The sequence below is a fragment of the Serinus canaria genome, chromosome 9, assembly GCF_022539315.1.
Source record: "Serinus canaria isolate serCan28SL12 chromosome 9, serCan2020, whole genome shotgun sequence".
In the NCBI taxonomy this organism is placed as follows: Eukaryota; Metazoa; Chordata; class Aves; order Passeriformes; family Fringillidae; genus Serinus; species Serinus canaria.
Window position 1 is genome coordinate 7823107 of NC_066323.1, and position 26915 is coordinate 7850021.

At 42.3% G+C, this 26915-nt stretch overlaps 1 protein-coding gene across 1 annotated transcript in view; it reads right to left on the reverse strand.

The window, feature by feature from the left end:
* MCF2L2 (MCF.2 cell line derived transforming sequence-like 2) overlaps positions 1-26915 on the reverse strand; it is a 114903-nt gene that overhangs the window by 7450 nt on the left and 80538 nt on the right. Inside the window, exons 19-28 of the mRNA XM_050977881.1 lie at positions 26483-26575; positions 25885-25977; positions 23502-23627; positions 19259-19480; positions 17910-18002; positions 17429-17507; positions 14367-14439; positions 11226-11335; positions 2894-2965; positions 1168-1254 (exon numbers count right to left, since the gene is read on the reverse strand). Coding sequence (XP_050833838.1) covers positions 1168-1254; positions 2894-2965; positions 11226-11335; positions 14367-14439; positions 17429-17507; positions 17910-18002; positions 19259-19480; positions 23502-23627; positions 25885-25977; positions 26483-26575 — 1048 coding nt within the window. The remainder of the gene's footprint in view (positions 1-1167; positions 1255-2893; positions 2966-11225; positions 11336-14366; positions 14440-17428; positions 17508-17909; positions 18003-19258; positions 19481-23501; positions 23628-25884; positions 25978-26482; positions 26576-26915) is intronic.

Genomic DNA, 26915 nt, shown 5'->3' on the forward strand with positions numbered 1-26915 from the left:
AGATGAAACAGACCTTGCATCTACCAAGGAAGATGTAGCCCTGACAGATACAAGCTGAATAATGTCAGTCAATTTACCATGTGCCTTTCTAATTAGTGTACCTGCTGGGCATTAGCTAATTCACAGAGACTTGGGCTGAGCAGATGCTGAACCAAGTTCTTTACATCCTGTGGGCCATTGCTCTCAACAAGGTGAAGCTCTGATCACAGGGCATGGAGACAGATGCTCACACAGTGGGATTATGCACATCCCAGCAGTCTCAACCCACACCAAACCCTGGCCTGAGGCAATACAAAACCCAAGCCAGGCAGTTCAGGCAGTAAACAGAAAAGTGACCAGATCTGGGAGAAATAGGTTATTAATTGGTTTATTTAATCCCTCCACATGCACACCCTCCCTGCTATAAGCACTGGTTGGTGCAACACATGGTCATGCAGCTCTGCAGCCCCTTCTGCCACCCAGGGACTGTCTGCTCCACAACTGCAACCCAGTTTCAAGGGACACAGGGACCTTCTTCCAGCACAGCTGCATCCCCAGCTATCACCCCACAGGTATGGTCTGGTCATCTGTGTTTTTAAAGGTATAAACCTGCCTTTGAAGTGACACCTGTCCTGTACCAGTTTATTCACACCAGCTATACCAGCAAAGGTCTACACATACAAGATTATGCTGATTCTAATTGACTTCAAACTGCTACTGCAATTTTAGTTCAAATTCACAGACTGGACTACAAACACCAAGAGAAAAAAACCCCTCTACTCCATTAGACAAAGCTTCCAGAGTCTTTTGCCATTGTCATTTAGAAACCTCATCAGCAAGAATTCCTTACAAACACATGCATCAGCCCCCCTCTTCCATACAAATCCCTATTCTAATTTCAGAGACTAAGAAACTTATTTCTCATGCTTAATTCTTATAAAATAAGACAGATCAAATCCTGAGCTCTCTTGCTTTCAATTAAAATAATTATTTTCAGCCTGGCCTCAGAAAACCAGAATCTCGGGCATTGTTTCTAAGCTAATGATCCAGGCTTTTTCTTTCATTGTTTTGGTGGGAAATAATATTCACCAAAAGAGAAAACTCTCCTTATAATAAAGAGAGTAAATATTATCATAAATTTAGTTTGCACTCTCAAATTGAGTTTACAAATACTTTAATTTTGTTTACCTGTCTGTGAAGCAGATCTAGGTACGGATCTCGTGGTGGAACCAGCATTACATTTAGTCTGGGCCAAAATGGTGTTCTCAAAAGCATCTGTGACAGGAAGTACAATTTGTGTCTTCAAGGTGAAACAGTGACCAGACAACCAGTACAAAGTGAATTCCTGCATCACCTCTGCAACTGACAGTCTCTTTAACAAACAGGTGGACTGGGGTCCAACAGTTATAAAAGAGGAGACACATGACCAGCACAAATGAGTGAAAGGACAGCAGCATTCCACAGAAAAACTGTGAGTCTGAGAAGGACAGAGAACAGCGAAATGAATCAAACAGAAGTATTGATGTTAATTAAGGAAGACAATTGCTGAGGAAACAGTGCAGTGTTCTATTTCATTACAGCTTCCTTACCCATTTTTAACATAATTTCCTTGCAGCTTTTAAAATCATTTTCTAGGTGATAATTTATGGTTTTGATCCTAATCCATTCAGCAGCAAAAGGGGACCAGGGAGACCAGAAATTAATGATTTCACCCTTGATAAATGCAACAGAATTTTGAGGGGTAGAATCCTTTGTGTTATTACCTCAGTCAGAGCCCTGTCAATAGCAGCAATATCTTCTGGTAAAGGGGTGATAAAGTCCATAGTTTCCCACTTAAAGATACTCAGTCTGGTGAGGGATGCTGTGCAGCAGTACCTTGTTTTTAACCTGTGAGGAGCAAGACAGTTCCATGCTGCAGATAGTTCTTGCACCTTGAAATCCCCCCTGCCCCTGCAGCCGCAGGGGATGCTGAGAGCAGGGCATCTGTCAGAGGGAAGCAAGGCATAAACCCCACACTTTGGGAAATTGGTGCTGGGTGCCAGGATGGTTCTAAACATAGTGCCAGGGGTCACTGGCAAAAGGAAATATTCTGCAAACAGCAGAACTACTTCTGCTGTCTCTGAATTGTTTCTTCCAACCTCTCTGTTCCTCTTCTGTTGGGAGTGCCATGGGAGATAGCTCTGATATTTCACCAGTTCCATCACTGACCTGTTCACTGGCTCTTCCTACCAAGAACAACACAATGCTATGATAGCCCACATCTCTCCTGCCTGTCCTACAGCAGAGGTGCCTGGCTCCTTGTGTCCCCCTAAGGCAAATGGTCTGGGGAAGGGGGAGGCTGACAATGGAAGCTGGTGATCTTCCAGTGGCTGAGGAACACCACCCCAATTTACCTCTTCGGTACTGTTTATTAAACAGTAATTTATGAATCAGCTGCAACAAATGGGTGGAAATTCTGCTTGTCTGAAATGAAACACTGCACTTGAAATTGCCATTAATGCACAGTCTAGCCTCCCCTGTAGTCTTCATGCATATGGTTCCTGCTTCTCTCATGAAGAGTAGACACCAACAAAGGAAGAGGGATGCAAGTGGCCAGACTGCAGATGAAGGTGAAAAAGAGCCCCTTGGCTCCCTGCTGCTGCTCCCTATGGAGGGAGGCAGAGCCATGCAGAAAATCCAGATCCAGGTGACAGTCTAGAGCTTTACTTCTTAAAACAGGCAGAGAACTGGGGGATGTCAGGCCCATGCCTAGGTGAATATGGGTGCAGGGGACAGGCAAAGGAGTAACAAGCTGTCTTTATCCCAGTTATGCAGCCCCCTAATGAACTGCAGTATCACCCACCAGCTGTGATGAGATGTGAATTCAGTGAAAAATATCAAACGAGGTTTTCATGCAGGATGGAAATACTCCTACCTTCAAACCCCAGGGGGGTTGGGTCACTCTTTATTTCATGTCTCTTGACTTTAACTGCAGGAACAAGGGGACCTGTGTGGAGTTTATAGAGTCACAAGGCTGTAAATATTGTTAAAGAAGACACTTGCTTTCCTACATCTGAAAACACTAACTACCTAACACGTCTAATTTCACCCAGCAGAATAACCAACCCCTGGGTTCTAGGTGGTGAAGACACACACTTCTGTGAAGTGGATCGGGAACAGACCCCTTTTGTCAAAAGGCATTGAGACATCACAGCAAAAGAATCTGCTTCCCTTCGGTCTCACAGATGTTGCCTCTCACTCCTGCCCAGGAGATGGCACTAAGGCAGCAGACCCGCAGTCCCCGCCTTCAGCCGTGAGCCTGGCAGGGCACAGCCCACAAAGCCAACACTTGTGACCCACAGAAGTGGGGGACAGCAGCCGCAGGTCCCTGTGCAGCGCCTCTCCTGTGCCCCGACTGCAGATGGGGGAGCTGGACTGCCAGGAGTGAGGATCAGACAAGCAGCAGCTGCGGCCAGAAGTGATGACCACAACTCCCTGGCTAGGTCTGCATCTGGGCTGATGCTGAGACAAGACTCAGGCTTCAGTTCTTTTGTCATCTGAAATATTTTCTTAAAGCAGATGCTGTAACTAAACTAGAAAAGCACTGATTTTGTTTCTATCTTTGAAAATCATTGCAGAAGTAGCTTTCTTAGTATCCCAAGAGATTGCCAACAGTCTTTTGGCAGACAGGATTCTAGGATAGGACTTTTTGATATGAAACTGTAATAAATTTTAACTTTCATTGCAATTCACACATGCTCGCTTTGATACACCACACTAAAGAACAACCCTTGCTTGCCTGTTTTCTTTGTAGATATGTGCTTCATTATGTTCCCCAGCTTTGAAAATAATTATTAGGAAATAACTCAGTCTTCCCATAATTTAGCAACTGGTCATGTATTTCTGAGTTGTTGCTGAGGGTGAAAACCTGTGATAACCTCTTCTCATGTGCTATGCCCATCACTTCCATGAGAGGATGTTCTAGTGCTGTGGTCTAAAGGTGCTGTCAAGAAACATTTGTAGGTAGTGAGACTTTCACATCCTTCCTCTGCCCATGAACCTCCCCATGCCTTCATTCCCTGACAGCCTCATTGCAGCCAAGGATGTGGCTCATATCCTTCACAGCTGTTGAGAAGGCAACAGATACAGAGCAACTTTCTTCCTGACCACTACAGAGCAAAGATTTTTATTCAAATTAATTCTGCCATTTTGCCTTCTCTTTTGATTTTTTGAATTACCCTGAAAATCTTAATCTTGCAAATCTGTTCCTCCAGTCCATTCCAGGAACTGCCAAAAGGTAGTATATGCAGAATTCCCTGTAAGACCATATGTTCTGTTGTCAAAATTATTCCTGATATCCAGGCATATGTGCCCACAATGCTACTGGAAACCTAACCCCACATCAGCCAAAAATTAATCCAATTTCCATGGACACCAGCAACACTTTTTGAAGCCTACACAGAGAAACTGGGAAGAGTCACTCTGTGTGCTGACATCACACCTTGATACACAATCAAAATGTCCTGGCCTGCCTCCCTGCAGGTGCTACTCTGGTGCTGACTCTTCTTCTACTGGAACCTCCTGCTCAGTAAAAACTGAGCCTGAGGTGCTCACTTTGTGAACAGCATTTGGTAGTGAATGTGCCAGGCAGCCCGCAGGGAGAGGGGGAGCTAAGCAAGCAGCAGGACAGTACCTTTGGTGACAGCAGAAGCATTGACTGTGGTGCTGATGGAGGAGGCTAGGGAAAAGCGACGGGTAACTTCTCTGTCCTTAGACTCTGGATCTGGGAGAACAGACAGATGCAATGCAGGGCAGGGTTAGAGGTTAATAAGCACTGGGGGTATAAGATGTTCAAAGCAAAGCAGCAGCTGGAAAAGGGTAAAGAAAAGAATGGTTGCTCCTCTAAAACAGAGTGAAAAAATACCCTCAACAAGGTGAAAAGCACAGAAAGTGTTATTATGAACATATTTTCAAAGCAATTCCAGTTACACCGATTTTAATACTTCAGAAAAGAGCCATGCCAATTATTATTTTAGCAACCAACTAGTGTCCAAGTACAGCTACAAAACACAGAGAAATGAGCATGATGGCTGGAATGGGGTGTGTGTCTACAGATGAGGTTTGGATCATTTCAGACACTGAACTGCTTGTTCTGTGATGACTGACCTGAAATACACTGAAAAACAAGCATGAATGGCTTGGAGTTCACATTTGTCATTTCTAAAATTTAACTGTGTGAATGCCTGAAAATATTCTCCAAGCTTCCATCTTGACCAGGGCAAACCAGCTTGGAGAAATTGAAGGCTATGTAGTGGTTTTTTGTTTTCTTATTTAGCATCTTGACTTTTCTCTAAGTCTGCTCAGGAGTAAAGACACACACTCCCCAGATTTCACTATGAGATGTGCTGAAGTTGTGCCCACCCCAAGGAATATGATCTTGTCTCTGCAAACCAGGATGGCTAATGCTGACCCAAGGGTGGGGAGATGCAGATGCTTTGAGTGTGGATTTGGATACACTATGGTGCCAGCTCTGGGATGGCTGCGCCAGGGATCTCTGCTCTGATGGAGTGCAGGATGCCAAAGTTTCTTCTCCAGACATCAGCATTTCTTTGACTAAAACACCAAAGTGATTATACACAACATTTTTCCAGCCTGCCATATCCAGACCAGGCAGACAGTTCAGCATTTTTCTGAGCAACCATGCCCCACTGGCATACCCAATCTTGTTTTCACCCTAGTTAGTTGAGTTATTATATTGTTTAGACCTTCCTTTTTATGTGCTCTGGACAGGAACAGACACAGCAGATCTGAACCAAAGTACACCCAGCTCAACACACCATCCTTCACCACGGCCAGTAACAAAAACCTTTAGACAAAGAGTTCAGGAGCAGGACAAGCTGATTGCAGACACTTCCCTGTTCCCTTCTCCCAGCTTCCAACCTGCCTCAGCAGCCAGCCCATGCAGTGCTGAGAGGCTTTGCCTGCAGCCATGACCATGGCCAGCCAGCCTGTCTGCCAGCAGTTCCCTCTGGCCAGGAGCAGGTCAGCCCCAAGGAGTGAAGCAGGACATTGTGCAAGAGGTGCTCCACAGGAATCTCGAGTAACCAGACCCAGCAAGGCTTTGAACTCAGAGCACCTACAGCTGAGCTCGTCTGAGCTGTGCTTCGCTGCCTGGAACGCTGAATGCAAGGCAAGGCATTTCATATGACAAGGAAAACTCAGATTAAAAAGTAAAAGAGACCGCAAACAAAATTGTAAATCTAGACTTGCAAAAATGACAGCATTATTTCTGAAATCTGTGTTTTGTCATTGATTTTCCTGAGTCACAAGATTTAATATCCACTTGTTTTTATATTCAGACATTGAACTTTGTTTGTCCATCTTGGATCTCACTACCACATGAAGCCTTAATTTGGTAGCCAGAATCTTACAGCAGTGCTGACTCTTGGTGCATTCTTATCTACTTTATCATATTATAATTTAATGCTTCTGTATTTCTGCTTTTATGCTTTCATCTTGGTTCTTCCTCCTTTGATGCTCACTCTCTCCACCACTGCATACTAACCCTTTGTCTCACGGAGGAAATATTATTTATCAGAACAGGAGAGAAGCCACACAAAAACAATAAAGGGAGTAATTACAGTATCTCTTCAGTAAGTGATTGCATTTAGTCATTCAGTTTAATTTCTATTCACATTTCTTTCTTTCCTTTAAAGTCTCTTCCTTCTACAGCCTTCACAGGAACTTGCAATGCTCTCTATTCATGGGTATCTACTAAACATTCCTGCACAAGCACCCAAAACACAGCATTTTACAGTGTCATATAATTAAGTGCAATAAAACCCCAGATCTCCTGAATTCTGGTTCCCCGCTAAACCACAGCCGAATAATATTTGAAAAAACAAAGATGTCCAACCAATGAATGATTTCACACATGAAAATCTCTTGTAGCACCACAGATATGATACTCTTTTTCTTCAAGCCTGTAAGCTGCCGAAAGAAGTTGAGTTGATCATTTAAAACCAGTTCACACTTTGACCCTTGAGAGAAACTGGAAACAAATGTTATTTGCACTGTGCACCAGTAAAAGAACCCAACCAGCCAACCCAGAGGTTGCCTTGCCAATGCTGCTGTTGGAGCAATTTTTGGTGATGGGGTCTTTGAGCAGAGGAGCCACTTGTATGCACCAGAAAGGAGCATTTGGGTGAGATGCAGCAGCACTTTAGGAAACGGTGATGGATGGCACCATGGGATGGAGAGAACATTGTGGGAGTGCAGGAGACAGATGGCCTGAGACCAAATGCTGCATGGGTGATTTTACCTTTGGGTGGAGCTCTGCGGTTGGAAAGACCTTGCAATGTGAATCGCTTTCTAGCAAGCGCTGTGCGCTCAAGGTTAAGGCTGCTGGAAGCATCAACTAGGAGAGAGAGGGAGAGGGAAGAGAAATAAGGAAGGAAGGGACAGCTGTTCAGCTTGTGGGAAAGGAAAGGTTAGCACTGGATGACAACTTAAAAGAAATCAATAAATTTTGATTCAGTTCAAGCCTGAGCAAGAGCTAATCAACTGGAAAGGTGACATGAGGTCAGGGTGAGTAAACCAGCTGAACCAAACAGACCCCTGGGTTGAGTTTGGCTCACTGAGTTTTAATGGAGAACAACAACAAAACAAAACCAAAGAATAACAGGTGAAGGGAGGTAGCTTTCATCAAAGGAAAATACAATTTGGCAGCAAGCTAGTGCCTTCTGTTATGGAAACACATCATTGGTTGGAGCAGTGAGTTGCAGGGAGAAATAAGAGAAGAAGCTTTGCAGTATGGGACATGCAAGTGTTGGGAGCAGTCCCACTTCTGCAATCCAGCACTGGCACTGAAGAGTCTGCCTTCACAAGCCCTGTGAAGGTGAAGGCAGACTCTTCAGTGCCAGTGCTGAAGCCTTTCTAAAGCCTGGCAGAGTCATGCAATTATCTCCTGATTTGCTGGGATGTAAGGATGCCATGCCAGCAAAGCTCACATGCCAGGCTCCTGCATGAGTAATCAGCCATGCTGTCTGACAGCTGCCTCTGCAGAGATCAGTCACAGATGGATCGAGGTCCTGAGGCTCTGGGCTTGAAAGATACTCAGTTACTCACATTGCAGGAAACAGGACCTAGCTCAAACCCCCAGATCCACACATTCCTGCCAAATCCTCCATCTGCTCTTTTCTTGGTGTGGGCAGATAACACCCAGAAGGTTTAGGGCAAAGGAGCAGGAGAAAAACCAAGTGTTGGGTACCTGCTTCTGAGCCTTGGAATTTAACCAATAGATTTTCTTCCTCTTTAGCTCAACAACTGTCACAGGAAATTATTTAGAGGGACAAATGAAGATCAAAAGTACAATAGGGAACACAAAGAGACAGTGAATCCACACTGACAGACAAGCAACAGACAGATTAGCTGTGCTTCCAAAGGAAAGTGCATCCCAGCACTTCCTGATTTGCAGCCAAGATAATCCAGGACCCGAGGTGCCTGCATGCATAGGTGGGTGTGAGAGGAACAGATTTTAACAACACAGAAGAATTGTGTCACTGTGGTTCCGCTCCTTCTACCCAGTGCCAGCTTTGGCCCAGGCAGGTGCCTCTGGTGAGGAGCTCCTCCCAAGCAGTGGGTTCAGCTGTGGGGCTGCCTTTGGCTTCCAAACAGTCTGTGTTGGCCATTCCCTGCCATGGCTGCTCCCACTGCCAGGCAATCTTTGTACAGATACTGTAGTATATAAAGAATTTAAAAACTGGTATATAAAATATATTTACTTTCTGTTTTCTTAGGGCAAGAAAATCCGTAGCATTTAATTATCAGAGAGTCCCACAGGGAGTACAGCAGTGCATGTGCAGAGGGGTGGGCTCTTGTGTTCTTCAGCTCTGCAATTGAATCACTTCACTGAGGGGCCCCTTTGCATTTCACAAGTCCCCACAGCCTCTCAGCACCAGCAAAGCATTAGACACTGGTCTCTAAAGTCATGTTGTCTCCACCCGAGTCATACAAACATTTTCCTTCATTCTGCAGGTATACCAAATAACCCTGGAAATTATTTCCAAACAGAATAAGAACCAGGTCCTGATGGGCAGCAGGTTGAAGGAGAGCCTACAAAGCATACTTGTGGCAAAGAAAGCCAACAGCATCCTGGGCTGCATTAGGCAGAGCTGGGCCAGCAGCTCCAGGGAGGTGATGTGATGTTTCCCCTCGTCTCAGCACAAGAGAGACCCTCCTGCAGTGCTGTCCTGTCCTGGGCTCCTCGAGTGAATCCAGTGAAAGACCATGAAGACCATTAAGGGATTGCAGTAGCTGACTTGAGGAGAGAGTGAAAGAGCTGTGATTGCACAGCCTGGAGAAGAAAAGGCTCAGGAGTATCTTATAAAATAAAGAAGATGGAGCCAGATGCTTCTCAGTGGAGCCCAGTGAAAGGATGCGAGAGGCAACAGGCACAAACTGAAATATGGGCAATTCAATTTAAAAATGTGAGAAACCCTTTTTACTGTGAAAGGGGTTAAACCTAGGACAGTGTCCCCATGGCAGATTATGGAGACACCATCCTTGGAGCTGTTCAGAACCCAAATGGACATGGCTGAGCAGCTTGCTGCAGCTGACCCTGCAGCTTTGAGCAGGGCAGTCACACAAGAGGGTCCCCAGAGGATCCTGCAGGATTTGCTCCTGTTTTATTTCAAGGCAGTGACTCCAACAGTTAGGTCCATACAAAACACTGATCTTCATGTAGAAAACTCTGCCACAGCCACTTATCAATAAGAACAAAACTGAAATAGTTTGCCAATAGTACCCTTCCCTTCTGTACTGCAGAAACTGCCCAATATTTTAAAATAATCTGCGTTCACATTAACTTCACCGATATTGGAAGCATTTTACAGGCAGTAGGTGGCACAAAAGGGACAGTTTTGGCAGAGCCCCAGGCTGTGTGCCCGGTGTTGGGACATTTTTGGGTTCAGCCCCCTGCAGAGCCCCAGCCCCAGGTGCCTCACAGGACACACACTCGAGTTTTGGTGGGACATCAAGAGCAGGAGAGCATTTTGCTGGCTCTGCAGAGTGAGGTTTGCAGCTCAGGATGCACAGGATACCCAAATCAAAGAATGGACTCACTGCCCAGCCCTGCAGGAAGAGCCACCCACCAGAGGATGAGGATGCTCTGGGCTGAGCCAGTGGGATCCCAGCCAGAGCCCTGAGGAGCTGCTCATGGGAAAGCAGAAGACAGAAGAATGACAATCAGCAGGAATGTGAGCCCCGTTCCCACACTCTTGAGTAAGCTGGACAGTTAGAAAACATCAGTAATCTTCCTGGGATTTTTTTTTCTGAAAAGGGGTTTATAAATTTAAAAGGAAAAGCTACTTTTCCACTTTTTGAATTAGAAAAAAAAGTCTAAATGTTTTAAAAATAAAATTTTACTCAAACAAAATTTTAAGATTGGGTTTTTAAATGAAGAATCCTTAACTTTTTTTCCAGCATGAAAACCTATAGCAATTAAAAATCTTTTGGTGAATAGCCTCTCTTTTCCAAGAGAGATATTCTATTTTCTTTTAAAATATCTTTATTTATAAACGGACTGTTACTTAATGCCTCATTTGGGCATTAATCTCTTAAGACCTCACAATTTTCTTTTTTCATATTAGTAGAAAATTCTTTGTTCAACATTAAGAAATACTGCCTAAAAGGGAAACTGGTGTCAAAAGATTTTCTCTTCCTGCTGTCAGATGAGATTCAGTTTCTTTATAGTGTTTATTTTAACTTCTGTCATATAGAAGATCTATTGTACTTATGGCCTCAAATAATGGAGGGACTTTCTGTGACTGCCTGTGGGTTTATTTACTGTACACCTGAGGAGAACTGATATACACAGAGGAGGCAAAAAACTCTCTTTGCCTTAAACAAAGAAATCAGTTAGCAAAGACTGTAGAAAAAAATTTAAATTAAGTATGTCTAGAAATCAACTTCACCAGGAGGCAGCAGGTTAAAACACATATGCTTTTGTCCCCTAAGTTCTATTTTTAAACAATACAAGTTGTACAAAGAGCACTATAAGGCATCAAAACTCAGACTTAAAAACCTTAAACTGATGATGTCTTTTGGTGGTCACAAATTGTCATGGTACAGTCATTCAGCCTTGTAGCATGGGTTTTTTGATGTTGGGTTACAACAATGTGGATTTAAAGTATCCTCATCAAACTCCAGAAATATGTGCAAATAAAAATATTACCCTTTGGAAGTAAAAGCTCTGTCAGAACTCCTACCTCTCTTTTGTCTGGCACTGGGACTGGAATTCCTGTTTTTGTTGTTGGATGCATCCACATTTGATGTCTCAGATTTGTTTTCATATATACTTGATGACTTCCTGCTATACCTTGGGACAAAAGAAATACAAAAATAGTAACATTCCTGTTAACATCTAATAAAGCACTGAACACTAAGCATTTTTTTTTACCCTCAAACATGGAAGCCTAAGGAACAAAGGAGTGGTTTTGAAATGCTGTGTGGTACAAAAGCCTGCATCTGTGCAGGCATGTGTGGTGGGAAAAACCCATCCTGTCTTCTCTCCACACCACACAGTGAGGGATGTGCTTCATCAGAGCTGAGAAGCTGATTGTCTGCACAAGTTCTTTTTGCAAGTGCAGCAGATTTGAAAGATTGGAGTGGGACACCAGGTAAGAAAAGACAACCCAGATCTTCCTTCCTTTGCAGCATAAATACATTTGTCTCCAGGAGAGAAATGGATACTGGATGGTCATGTACAGGTCATATCATGCATAAGCAACATATGAATTCTGCTGGCTTCCCCACCTCTTTTTCTTCTGCTCTTTGGAGCATGAATCCCAGTGGGATATCCCTGTCTGCATCTGAATCACAAATGGGAAGATCCCCTTGAGAAACCTGCCCAGGTCCTGGCCTTGGGTAATGGGACTGAGGCCCCTGTCCCAGGATTGTAGGACATTCAAGGTTTTCTTGTGGTTCCTTGCAAATGTCTGGTGGTTTAATTTGGGTGTTTGACTGTTATCTTTGGCAGACTGCTCCACACAAATCATTGTATCTACACATTTGAAATACTCTTTGCCAAAGTGCTTGTAATTGACATATATCAGCAATTAAACGGCTGCTTGCAATTAACGCGTGAACTGCTACACTTAACGTTAACAGGGCTTGTTCTGCTGCAAGGGAAGGTCCAAGATATCATTAACAACTTAAAAACATTTTAAATACTAGAGATTTTCAAATACTTTTTCGAAATATAAGGTAGTCCAGGACTCATTGTTTTGCATTTGAACTTCTGACCTGTTTCTGATGGAATCTTAGCAAGGTCTCTGTTACCTCCTGTACTAAATCAGAATATGATTTTGCAGCCTAATGTCGGGTACAAAATGGGGCTCAAAATAAACATGGGAACAGATCCAAAGCACACTCACATTTATTCTTTTTCCTCTCTTTCTTCCCAGCTAGGCTGGGATAACTGTGAAACATGCAGCTGACAGAGTTAAAGATTTACAGCTGTGAGAAAGACACCGAGAAAATATGCGAGCTTTTCTAAAACAGCATCTGCAGCCAAATTCCAAGAGTTTGTGTTTATCCATGTTCACAGGATATTTTTACATGGATGTATGACTGCATCAGTCATTGCCAACAAAACAGATAGTTAAGCAGTTAGAACAATAGACTATTTAAGTTTCATGTGTTTAAATAGATTAGAAAACAATACAAAGGGATCATTTCATTATCAATGAAATGCAGCAGCCACCCCTTGAGAGAGACACAGCAGCAGCAGTTACCACTGGGCATCCCATTTTAGGATTAAACAGTGAATTTTGTGGAAGAACTTGGGGGGAGAGAGAGAGAGAGTTGAAATAGATTGAACAGGACTTAAGGGTACTCAGTAACTGCCTGTATGTAGGACACCGGCTCGAAGTGTCTCTTTTTCCAACACCTCAGCTCCAATCCCAAGTCAGGCCTGCCTTATCTCATGGAATTGCAGTCCCAAGTGATGTTGGTGATGTTGGCATGCAAACAGTAAAGGGGATAGTCTTTGTCATGGGACAGATACAGCTTGGGGAGGGGAAAGCATCCTGCAAACATATTTCCCCAGTATCCCAGCAGAGGTTTGACAATTCCCAACAGACAGCAGAGTCACTGTCACACATGGGCAGCCCAGGAGTAGGTGTCTGTGGGGTAGATAACATGTCAATGATTAATCAGCCTCCTTCTGCTGGCAGAGCACTGATGGTGCTGGCTGCTCTTCAGCAAATGCTGTCTCCACTGGTCTCCAGCATCTCTCACAACTGGGGCTGCTTGGTCATGTCAGCCATGAGCAGACTGTGCCCATGGTGGCTACTGCAGTCCAGGCTCTTCCTTCCCCTCCTTGTCTCCCCAAATCAATCCAGAACAGGCTGCAGAAAGGGCTCCCCAGTCTGAGGAACTCTGGATCCACCATTTCACATCAAGCACAGTCAGCTTGGTGCTGCAATTCTGCTGCCCTTGCTTATCTTGGGACATGTATTACAGATAAAGGGGCACCCTAAACTTTGTGCCATTCATCACAGCCCAAAACATTGCTCTTTCATGAAGACTCACTGTATTCTTCCTGTTTCTATAATAACCCAGCATTTGGAGCAGGAGCATCTGACCTCCCTTTTTCTGGCACAGTTGGCAGAGTGAGGACAACAAACACTTCATTTTTCCTTTGGTTTAATCCACTCTAGGACAAATAGCTGATCACATGGCCTTTCTTCCTAGAGTTAATTTTCTGCTGACATATTTTGCCTTTAATTCCTCCTCTGGAAAATCTCACTTTAAGAGCCTTATAAGAAAGACACACATATGGATTCTTCTGACACATTCTTGTGGTTGCACTTCATATCTTACTGGAATAATTTTCTCCTATCCCCAGGGTTGTTCTGCTAAAAGATTTCCACCCTTGAACCCTAAAAAAGGCAAATTAACCAAGTCTAGAGAAAATATGGTGCAGGATTAATAGCACTACATCTATTTAATATTTCTTTCATTGAGCTGTACAACTCTCAAAGGCTGGCTGTTACCTGGGATCTCTTGGCTTGGTTGATCCTGCTAAAATTTTACAGTGAGTGAAATCCCATGCCAACTTACACTAAACTTGCCCAGCAACTGGGTCATTACAAAACTTTGCTGACAGCTCCATTTAAGATCCTGGAAATGTTCCAATACTTTTTGCCTAAACTTGAGTTAGTCTTTGAAATTAATTCTGCATTGTAATATTACTTCTCTCTTGAGCAAACCTTTTTCTGTGTTTATTTATCTTTAAAGAATTTGAAGACAATTGAAGGAAGCTAAACGCAAAAAACTATGAATTTATGTACTGCACAAATGCAAGACAAAACATGGCCCTGATGTGTCAAGGCAGCTGTGGTTACCTGCTTGCATTGGAGGAATCCATTGGTGCATGATACACACTCTCAGTGATTCTTTGGTGCAGTTGACTTGCTTCTGTTAAAGAAAAAGTAAAAAGAAGCTGCTCCAAAATGTTTCAATTGCTTTTGACTGCCACTGCAATCAAAATGGAATGCTTGTACTTGAAGAGAAAGGCATATTAAGATCTTAATGAAACCTTTTAGCTCACGAAACAACTCACTTTTTTTCACCACAAAAGAGGTTTCTTTCTCTACCACCTTCTCTTTTCCCGGTACCTCTTCCTAGCTAACCACATGATATCGATCAGGAGAATGGACATAATGGCCTTTTTCCCAGAATACAAGTTTTGTGGCTCACAGCTTTGTCTGGGTTTAGCAACACATGTCCATCAGTCCTTTTGCATACTCAGCCACATAGCAGAATATATCCCCATCTCTCTGCAGAATGGTTTTGCTCAGCATCCTGGACAAATAATCAGAAAGTGTTATATATGCCACTTGTTCACACTTTTTGCAGGGCCACAAGGTAGCAGCGGACTTGTACTTTGTCCAGTAAATGCTGAGTGAAGAAAAATTATAAGACAGTTGCTCAGAGCCTGGATTTCAGGGCCAGGAGAGTCAGACACTGAGAAGTGAGGAAACAATGGAAGGAGCTGCATTCAAACTCTTACATTGCTGAGATCTCCAGGCTATTTCACTCTGAAGAAGATGAACCTCCTATCAGTGAAAGAGACATGACAAGGGGATGGGGCCGCACTGAAAGATTAAACTCAAGTCCTTTTTTGGCAGGGTAGAAATGCCCATGCTGGCTGGGGAGTGGGAAGTAGCTCCATTCCTGGGTTTGGCAACTGATTCATGGCCTTACACAAATCCCTGGAGCTGTTATCAGTAATTCCTTTGCCTGCAAGAGAGCTACTGTTCCTGGGGTTTGATGGATCAAGGCGTTGCCCAAAGCCTCGTTAGCACTCCATGCTCACTGCAGCATCTGACAGGGCTGGGTACACACCAGTGTTTGGGCACCAGTGACCCATATTTAACTATTTGTCCCATCCTGTGGCCACCTTCTCTGCCCCTCACTCATCCACCTCAGCTGGTTCCTTCCAACATTCCAACCCCCTGTGCAACTCCTAACAACAGTCATTTAAAACAGCCAAACAAACAAATATATCCCTCTTCCTTCTCCCATTGCAATGCTCAGTTGTAAAAATATCCAGTCTTGGATTAAGGCCTCTTCTTTTGTGAGTCATTAAAAAAAGAAACTTTAAAATCACAGGACAAAGCATGTGCTTCCTGACACCAGTTATTGTAGTAAGGGGTTTGATTCATGTGATCATCTGGGAAAAGGCAACAGGAAAAGTTGCAATAGCATATGAGATACAATTTATATCTTCTGACTGCTGTTCTGCTGGATTCACAGTAAAGGAAAGCTTGACTATATTCCTAGAGTAGGAAGAAAGTCACCCTTGGATGGTGTCGAGACCAGACTGAATAAAGTCTTGAGTAACCTTGTTTGACCAATAACTGACTCTGCTCTGAGCAGGACCTTGGACTGTGATGTCCTGAGGTCCCTTAAAACCTGAAATATTCTAGAATCTTGGGGCAAAACAATAAAGAACATCAAAATATATGCTTCAATCAGTCTTGATTCTGTATATTTTTCTCTGGAAAATGCAAAGCAACTCTAATAGCTAATAGGTCTTGTATGCTATAGAGATTCACAAATGGTCATCTGGGTAATATACAAGCCTAATTTCCTTTGCCTAGAAACACAAATAGAGGACTAGCACTCTATCCTATTAAATATGTACGTTTTCTCCATTAGCAACTCTTTGTGGTAGCCTAAGTAACCAGCTTTTATACTTCAGAAGCAAATATTACAAACCATATCAGAAAGTCTCTAGATCCAGTCCTGAAACTGCACTAACAAGAATCTTGAGGTCTTTCCTCAGCAGTTCTGATGAACTATTCACAGTAAAATTCAGAATGAAAAGGAGAAAGGATGAAGACAAGATCAGTAACACCAGACCAGATCAGTAAACATTGTAAATAAGTGTATTGTTATGGGTTGGATTCAATTGCTGAGGCTAATGTTCATAATTGTTTCCTTGTACCTAAGGAGGATACAAGAACTCATTGTCTTTGTGAAACAGGCAATTAAAATAGAGGTGACCTCTAAAGTTAAAGCACAGACACAGGTTTCCACCTTGGACAAAGTCTCCTTAGGAATTTGAAGGATGTGGGTGGAGAGGTTTTGCTGACCTTGCTTTAAAGAGAGATGAGTGTATGAGATGCAGAAAATGACAGACCAAGGTGAGAGGCAATGCCAAGATACAGAAAAAATCTGTGGGGTTTTCTATCCTAAGAGAATAAATAGAATAGCATCAATGATAGCTATCATAACTATCTTCTTTTACTATCTGAAATAACCTGACTGAATTTGGTCTGTCTGGGATTCAACATCTTATATAAAAAGGGTGTCATTAGGTATTTAGGAGGATTCAGTCATTCACAGTGTTGAAGGCAGCACAAACCACCTTCATAGTGACATCTCTGTGAGGGAGGGAAATGTCATGAACCATGTTTTACAGGGAGGTCACTAAGATGGAAAGATGGGACAACTGACATTGTGACTAGATTTGAAACAAAAACTCTCAAAGCCCAAGCAAAACAAAGCAAACATTAAGACAGAGGAGTAGTTGCTGTGTCCAGTCATGGATGTGGAAGAGACCTTTTGATCCAGGAGACACAGAGTGCACACCCCTTCTCCTCACTTGCTGAGGTAAAAGGATGCTTCTGGAGTTGTGGCTTGAGAGGGACAACAGAGGAAAGCCTTGTTCCTTGGACTAACTGTGAATGGAATAGTTATCCCTGTCACTTATTAAAATCCAAGAAATTTTCTTTCATCAGGACATGGCTTTAAATCCCAGCAATGCTGCAACTGCCCAGCTGGTCCTTGCTGGCTTCACTGGGGGTACTGGCTGGCCCTGTAAGCTGTCCCAGCCCATATTGTCACACACAGCTACAGGAGAAGGACACATTCCCAGCTGCTGCTCTGTGAGCCCTACCTCTGCACGCCTCCAGCTGTCCTGTCAGGACTTTGCGGATCTCTGAAATCCAGGTGTTTTTCAGCTCAACAGAAGATGCCTGAGAGCAAAAGAGGACAAGGCAAAGCAGATCCAGTTAAAACATGCTGCCAATCACTGGGCTGCCCTGACTTACACTGGCTCTCAGGTTTGCCAAGGACTGGAACACTGTGGCCAGCTTTGAGCAAAGCAGACACTCCTCAAGATGGGAAAGTTACCACAAATTCAAAGTCCTGTCCTTGCTTTTCTGTCCAGCATTCCAAGGAATTTTCCATTTCTATATTTCTTCTTTTAGCCAAAATCCTGACCTTTTTCACAATAAATTAGCCATTTCAGTGCCTATGAAAGTGCTTTAACAATGAAGCTTTCAATGGCTATTGTTTCTGGAGTGTACAGGACAGTGAACATTCTTATTCAATTGAAAGGAAGTATAGCCCTTGGAGAGAAAAAGGATTGTCATTACCTGAATGATATAGACTTCTTCTCTGCCATTATACCAGATCTCAAACTTCTTATTATCCCCTTTTACATTTTCTGTAATGCCCACAGTGCTCATCTGTTTCAAAATAGAAAACAAGAAGCTGGAATCTGGAAAATATCAAGAGTCTTTAAGCTTGATCCTCTGAGGTGCATTTTTAAAAGGCTGCATTCGCTTCTGACACCTTTGGGAGTCATTAAAAGTAAAATTCAGACCATGTTATTTCTCAATATTTAAGTTGTTATTCGTCTTTTTGATTGCTAAAGGGAAAAAGAATGTTCAAAATTAACCCAAGCTAATGTCTAATCTTGAATTTATCCTCTTTTCGTTTGTTGCTTGATCTGTGAATCAGTTTTCAACCCCATCCTGGCTCTTGTTCACCTTGACAAATTTTCAGTTTTAGGACTATTTTTTTCACTTACTATCACTGACCTGTTGAGGTGGGAGAGGAAAAGGGATGGAATGGGGCTTTGTGAGATTTAATGACCAGTCTGCAAATCCAGAAGACACAAAAAACCTGAAGAAAAAAAATTCTAGATTTCTTAAATGAAAAATTTTTAATCACTGTCTTGAAGTTCAGCTGCTACTAACCAGCTTCTCATCCTATTACTGTATTTGCTCATGCCTCTTGTTCACATCCACATCAGCATCAGTTTAAAGATTTAGTGTTATGCCACCATTCCTTCTATCTCTACAGGAAGAAACTTGAAATACTTATATGATTTGGTTCAAGCCTTGAAGCAGGTTCTGTTACAATTCTTGTCTGGGTACCCTGAAGTTTGGAACATTACACTTGATGATCCCTGTTAGCTGGTTAAAGTCACAAGTGTCACACCAATGTGCTTAGAGGGAAAATGTGGCCTACTTGTGATTGCCACCTAAAAAAGTCCTGACTCATACCTGGAAATTTCACTCTTGCAAATAAAAGGGCACTTCTACTGCACTGATTCATCTGTAGGTGTTACTGCCACAGAAAATATCTGCTCAGCTGTGCCAATAGTAAAACTTGCCATAGAACGGCACCTGGAGGATGCCTGTAGGCATGGACAGATGCAGGTCCATTCAGTCTGGCTTCCCTTCATGGCATGCTGGGCAAGATCACACGAGGTGCCCCTTTGTATCAAGTTGCAAAGAACAAGGTTCACATCTGCAGTTGCAGGACATATGGTTTGGTCTGTCTCCAGCCCAAAACTAAATGGGAACTGTCATTTATTCAGGGGTGCAAGACAGCTCCAGATACGTGCACCTTCTTCAAATCCCCATATGGATCTCACATCCCTGTCTGTGAGAACACCAGACTTATTTCCCTCCCCCACCATTACTGCATTTATTACCTTTAATGAATTTTTAAAGCTGTATGAAGCTGTCTTCTCATGGCCATCGGTGTTCTCCTCCCGTTTCTTGCAGAAAAGCAGCATCTTGGTATAGAGGAAGAGGTGTCTCTGCATTGGTTTGAATCTAGCCAAGTCCTTCACCTTGTTGTGCCCCTTCTTGTGGTCAGTCCATACATTGAAGGAACCCTGCATTAACAGCTTGCCAAGCTCACTGACATCCCCCTAGCAAGCAAGGAAAAGAGAGAGCATACATCACACTCAAACCAGAGTAGTCCCAGGCACAATTCATTCCTCTGGTGGTGTTTGAGGCTCCAGGCAGAGGCATCCCTTCTGTTGGAGAGTGCACATGTCTCTTGCTAGGCCTGTGTGGTTTCTTCCCATAACCATTAACTCACTGGTTTCCATGTCCATAATTCCCAGTTTGTCTCCCCACTCATAGCTAGCATTTAAGATCTGTCTCAGGATCTCTCTGGATGTGACACACAGGCTGTCCCCTCTGGTCACCTCAGAGGAAGCTTCTGCTGACAAAACTGGGTTTCAAGGCCTCTGACTCCAAGGCAGTAAGAAAGGCCAGTGCAGTCCAATACCCAAACAAAGGCTTTGACTCTGGAAGACCTAGTTTCAGTTTCCACTCTTGTACAAGCTTCCTCCATCCCTGGGCAAAACCTTGAAAGAGCTTAGATGCCTGAAGTCACGGATCAGTGCCTAGAGCTGTGTAGGTATGTAATTCCCTCCTGTTTCAAAATAGTCTTTACAAGCTTTGTCAATAATTTCTTGGCTCACTATCTGCAAACTATGCAACACTGCACAGCCCTGGGCAAAGAGGGAGTGAACGCACCAAGGAGCCATAAAAGTACCTGAGGGAGAGTGAAACCAGGCAGGAACAAGACCTTTGAAGCTCTTGTCTGAAGACCACTGATGGGAAAATACTTCAACTGATATAAATATTTAGCTCAGATGCCACCAGAACAATCCCAGTTAAGAGTGGAGGAATGTGTGTAAATAAGACACAACAATGCCTATATGGTAATGGGATTCAACAAATTATGATAATCATAACTATCTAAACACAAGTTTTCCTAGGAATGCTTTGTATAATAAGTTGAGGGAATAAGCCCAGTGCATTATTAAAGAACTTACTTTCAACATTTGCATTTTCTGTTGATTATAAGGTGGAGATCTTGGCTCCAAGTGGGAATGTCCCATTTCTTATACTAAGAATTGCAACCTGTTCTTCCTCTCACTCCCCCTCCTCTACCCTACATTCAACTGCAAAACCAGAGCTTTATTAGGTACTTTTACACTCTATATCAGGGTACTGTTAGACTCTCCAAACCATTCAGATGGCCTCAGCAATTTAGAGAAGTCTGTCATCTCTGATGTATAGACCTGGATCTTTTCTCTGTGCATAGAGGACTGGGGGTGTTTGTATTTATATGTGCATGTAGCTATAAACTGCAAGCCTGTGGAAACCATGTCAATATGCAAAGCTAAATTAAAAACCAAAAAAAAAATAGAAGCATATTTTCCACATGGTTTTGACAATGGTAAGAGGCTCCTGTCACTCCAGGCACTGCTCAATACAGCACTGAGATCCAGAAGCTCAGTTCAACTCTTGTGACAGGTCTGTCCCTCCGATCTTGAATCTGGGATTGGGATAATAGTGAGTGAAGTGGGAGACAAGAAAGAGACAGACAGGGATGGCAGTCTGCAGCAACCCCACAGCAGACTTTGAATATTAGCCCACAGCACTGCACTGTCTTCAGTGCAGGCAGCGAATAGGAGGATATTGTTTCTGGTAATTTCTGCTAGTGAGCAGCAATATTTTATCCTAAAGGAAGTTTATTTAAAGTGGAAGATTCCATCACTGTCTCAAATTTAATTATTCCCTGTTGGAGCAATACATAGTATCCCCTGTTTATGGAAGATGAGCCATACATGATGATAATTTATAAGAATCTCTCATCATAATTCATGGACAAACTACCCAGGCCAGATTGTGTACAAATATTGGGATAATAGTAGGAAACACATCTAAATCTTCTGCTCTCTGAGCTTTATTCTTTTTTTTTTTTTTTTTTTGTGGTTTTGCCTAAAAATAAAAAACATACACCAATCCAACCCCAGACTTACATGTTATCAACTTCTTACACAAGAGTTCATCTCCTCTGCACGTGCCCAAGTCCAAGAAACAGAAAGTGCAGTTGGGAGCATTCATCAGCTGTCACAAAACCTGCTTCCCTACTGCCATAATATCCCTCTCTGAAAGGTTTTCCAGGCAAGTACTTCTATCATGGCTGTGTGGGAAAGACTCACAAGATGTGGTGTGGTTTCATTGTCTATGGGAGATGTTTATTTGGCACTGCAGCTGAGCACCTGGGACAGGTGGAACAGGGAGAAGAAATTATTGGGTACATCCTCTCTCACACTTTCACCCCATTTAAAAATCATGTAACAAACCATCTCAGGGATGCTGTCAGCATTGGGCTAAACAGTGGCCATGTCCTACTCTGCCATGTTTTACAATTCAGCAAAGAAAGCAGAGGCAAAAATCTAGTCCTTGGGGTTACTGTCTGGTATTTCATGAAAGGCTGGAAAATGCAAAACTAAAAGTTGAAGAGGAACAGGAATGTTCTGTTGAATTCCTGAGTACAAAACTACTCACACTTTAAAGCAAGGAATAGCCAAAAAGATGACCTCAGCATTTATAGGGACAGGAATCTGGATAAATCCCCCCTACTCAGGATAATATGTTACCTTTCTTGGAGAAGCTCTTCTTCCCTGCCCTTTACAGAACTGTTTTGAAATTAATTTTTTGCTGAATTGCTGTAAGTACATACATTTAAACTGAGAAATACAGGAGGAAACCTCCTTTCCCTTTGGGAATTAATAAGAAACAGTGGAAATGGGGAGGTAGAAGGTGTGCTGTATCCATGAGCTTCCCATGTCCATGTTGTCTAGTTCAAGTCTGCAATAATAAGATACAGGCTCTAAAGAGTTTTTTTAAAATGAACTAAAATAAGTCTCTGAGACACTCAGACTTAGCCATGACCTGAATGGATTAAGTATGTGGTGCTTTATTTAAGTCTATTAGGTTTAGGAGATCTAAGATTGTTTTTATGATTTGTGGTGTTTCTCTGATCCACAATCACCACAGCTATTCAGTGTTTGCCAGTTCAACAAGGTGGCCACTGCTTCACCTTCAACCCAGGGCAGCTGCTGCAGGCAGAACTCACATTCTCATCCCAAATGAAATGCACAGGCCACATCTCCAGCTGTGTGCAGCAATGGATCTCTGACAAGCAGTTAAATGAGCAAGCAGTTGAATTTATTCATAAAATCATGTTGGCAGCAGGCATGGGTTCCTCAGCTACCAGATGCAGATGCACTTGCTCAAAAGAGAACCATAGAAATCAAAACTCCTGGGGCCACTCTCATCCTGATAAACAGAATAGCTCTTCCCACCCAGACATTGTCTGTACAGACCTCAGCACCTTCTCAGGAAGTCAAATTCTGCACAAAATAGTTTTCTGGATTAAAGCCTGTTACTGTGATGTAAAAATTCTTTGAACAATACTCAGTATATTGTTTCTTTCTTGACATTTTCGCCCTGCAGCTATTTCAAAATGGGCAACCACATGATTCTCAGGCTTCATTTTGCCAGGCTTGTTTCTCATTTATGTGTCAATCACTTCCACTTCTCACTTAAGGGCTCATTTTATGTAGTCAGCACCAGTTCTTGAAAGTCATATGACTTCAATGGAGCTTCTGCAGAGACATATATTTGTGCCCTTTGATTTGTACCGTGGTTGTTATTTCATATTTCAGATAACAAGCTTGCCAATCACTGGCAGCTTCCATTACCCACTTTAAATGAAAGCCGCATTTTTCTCCCTAAGTGCAAAAGATTTGAAAACACTTGAGTTGCATAGGAGCCACAAGGTTTCAGCAAATTTCTTAAGTTAGTTTTGCTACACTTGTACTTCTCACCTACAAGAGAGTTTTGGGTGCAATGACTCAAAAGTCCTGCGTTTGCCCCATTGTGCCCCCACATTCACACCCCAGCTCCACATGACAGGGGTGCCAAGATGTGTTTTTGCTCATCACATCACACCTCTGAGTTCCACCCTTCAGGAACGTGGCACAGGCTCCATAAAGCACAGTACCAGCCACGGGCACAGCATCATCAGTGGTGACAGGACCATGGGATGGCTCAGACCAGAGGAGGAGCAGCAGCAGTTACCTCATATCCTGTGATTGCTATCTGGTGCATGGAATCATTTACTGACTTGATGATATCAAGCACCGTGGCCAGGGCTTCTTCCAATTCAGCAGTGCCTTCTGAGTTCTTGCTGCACTTCAGCATTTCCTGATTAAAAAAAGATATGGGGAATACTTGAGAACTTCTGATACCAGAAGACACTGTAAGACAATCCTCCTGGAATTTGTGTTGCATAAACAAAGTAGCAGAACTAGAGGAAAACAAAAGAGGAACTAAAAAGCCCAAAAAACCCCAAATTTGACATTCAGGGTGGTCATTGAGAACACATATTTTGATATTTTGAACATTTTCAAGTTTAAAGGGTTCATTTAAGATGAGACAGGACCATTCTGACATATTTACAATGAACTCCTTGCATGTCATAGAATTACATTCAGGGTTTTTTTTTTCTTCACATCTTCTAGAAAAGAAACTCAGTTGAATTATTTCAGGTGTTAGACCATTCCCCATTTTCTTTTGCAATTAGTTGCACAAGGTACTCACTAGCACTCTTAAAAATACAAATTAATATCTAGTCTGAATTTGGCAGGTTTGACGTTCTGCATTTTGAATTTGGAAATATTTTAATCCAAAAGCTGAGGTGAATGTGTTCCTGTAAAATAGGGATGCAAAAAGTTAGTTCCTGCAAACCTTGAGTCTGTCCTCAAGTCCTTGGGTAACCAGGGATTAGAAGGTAAAACCAGGATGCATTCCTACAGAACCTGCTGCACATTTTCCAGAATGAGGATGGATCTCATGAGATGTGAGCATGCTGCTTTTATCAGCATGAGCACATTAGCTAAACTGATTGAAACCAGAGGGTTGCAGCAATTGTGACCCAAAATTCAAACCCAGTCTGCCCACCACTCAAGGCTCACAGCTTCTTAAGCACTTGTTTGTTACCAATTTTTCACTGGCTGCCATTTTTCCACACTTTTAAGTGTTCCTGCAGCCAGGGAAGGAGTGCACCATCTTCCCAGACCTCATAAACCCTGACAAAGTAAATGCCAGTGCCAATGTGTTGTTGCTAAGTACGAAACTGGTCTGACCAGCTTCAAACCCCAATAGCTGAGACCTGTTTTGCTTGAGAATTTTACTCCTTGATCTAATCTTCGGTTTATTTACAGTCATATTTCAAATTAAAAGTAAAATCTGGTTTACTCTTGCTTTCCTGGAGACCTTTACATTTCTTCCCTTCTCAGAGAATAGTTTCAAGAAGTAGAGTTCTAATTTATTTCTGGACTATGCTGATGTAAATCTACTGGAATCAGTGAAGTTGCATCCTTGCCTATATCCCTGTTCATTATTTGGATTCTACAGTTTTACATGAAGTCAATAAGCAGTTCACAGAAATACAAGAATGGCCAACCAGGTCCTCCCATGGTTTGTACTGGCACATTTTGAGCAGTGCCATAGTAGCTATTAGCAAGTTAAATGGCAACCTAAAATCTTCATTGCAAATTTCAATGCTAAATTTCATGACAGTACATAACACTACTTTAAGCCCAGAGGCTTGAGAGCAGCATGTAATTCACCTTCATGACCTTCCCATAGGGAAAGTCAGTAAATATTATTTTTGAGAACTGAGTAGATGGAGACAGATTTTTTTTTTTTCTTTTTAAGCCACAACCTTAAAAAGAAGAAAAAAATATCATTGTTTTGAGTACGTATATATTCTATTGCCTTCAGACCAGAATTTCAAGCATGGACCACTCATGGTTCCAACAAATCAAGAGGAATTCACATATTCACCCTATGGAAAAATGACAGACAGTTTGTTCCTGGCTGTGTCTTTCAAAAAGAAGCAGCAAAAGGAGTGGCTCCCTCTGAAAGATTTGAGTCACAGCCATGGAAAAATATTATGTCGGGGAGCTGAAAGAGTTTTGTTAAACAGGGACAGATGTTACTGACAGGATTTAAGGCATCAGTTCCTGTTTTCAAATTGTAAAACCATTTACTGACACAATAAAACCAAGCTCAATTTCTGTTTAAAGATAAATAAAACAATAAAATACTTACTATCTTAAAAAGTAAGTAAAATATTTTACATAGAGAGAGCTATACATGTAATAGAATAAGTACTGCTAAGTAATAGCAGTTTCCAATCTATTTTATAGATTGGGAAGTATGGGGGAAAAGTCTAATCAAAAATCTAAAATAGATTGGGAACAAGAAGTCCCTGTACAAGACTGTTTTCTACCATTTACAATTAAAAAATTTTCTACCATTTTACAACTAAAAAATGCTGAGTATTTGCTGAAGAACTGAGTAAGGATTAATTTCCAGGTAGTCATGACTGATATGCAATTCTGGAAGTAAAGCAAGCCATAGATTGGAATTCTTTGCACTGTCATGGAGGAATTACCTTCAGCAGCAGCTGGTACTTGGTGATTCTCTGAACTGGCTTTAAGAGATAAGCATCAAGTGAGAGCTTATGATCCAATTTACGCTGACATTCCTGCAGGAGACAACACAGAAGAAAAATAAAATTGTTTCGTGAAACACAGGCAAGTCACCAAGGTCATTATCATTTGACAATCTGAAGATTATAAGTCGGGGAATTAATTGAGTGAGAAATTTGTTCCATCTGCAAAGGAATTTCCGGGTTACTTATCCCACAGTGAAAATACATCTGAACAAGACCACTTGGTTAGGTTCCACTTGGTGTTGAAATCTGGCATTCCCTGAGGATGAGATTGCAATCAGCTGGGATTTGCAAATCAGCCAGCACTTTTTTGGTGTGGGTATAGCCTACAGAGTCAGGCTCCTGTCCAGGAAATCTACCCACTGCTCTACCTGCCCAGTCTCCTGTAGAGAACCTTGACACACACTGGGCACCTGCCACCAGTAGAAGAAGTGTGCAGGAAAGTCTGTGTTTTGCTCTAGGTTTTCTAAAGAATAGAGATACACAAGGAAAATGAGCTTTGAGGGTCTTGCACTGCTTGTCTGCACTGAAATTCTACCTGAAAAAAGATGCTGTCTCCACACTGTCTCCAGAGAGCTTCAGACCTTGGTTTGTTCTGACAGTACTTTTCATATATTTGGAGGTCCTCCTTCTGCAAGAAAAGAAGAGTTTAGATAAGGGAAGGAAAAAGTATCCAGAGAGTGTCTTTCTTGAATCACACTTTTTCTTACTTTCCACCCTAAGATATAAATTATTGCATGGGTGCAGCTTGGTAAGTAAAAACATACTGAAATCACCAAACCTGCTTTTTACTTCTGATTAAGTTAAATACACCTGAAAGTGAGATTTTTTTTTTCCCTTACTTTTCATACAAAGCAAGGAGACTGCAGACAGGAAGATAAATAATCTAACAGCAAAACCAGTGTCTTTTTCAGGGAGGAGAATTGATGGTTTGGAGAAAAAAAAAAAAAAGAAAAAAAAAACCAAAAAAG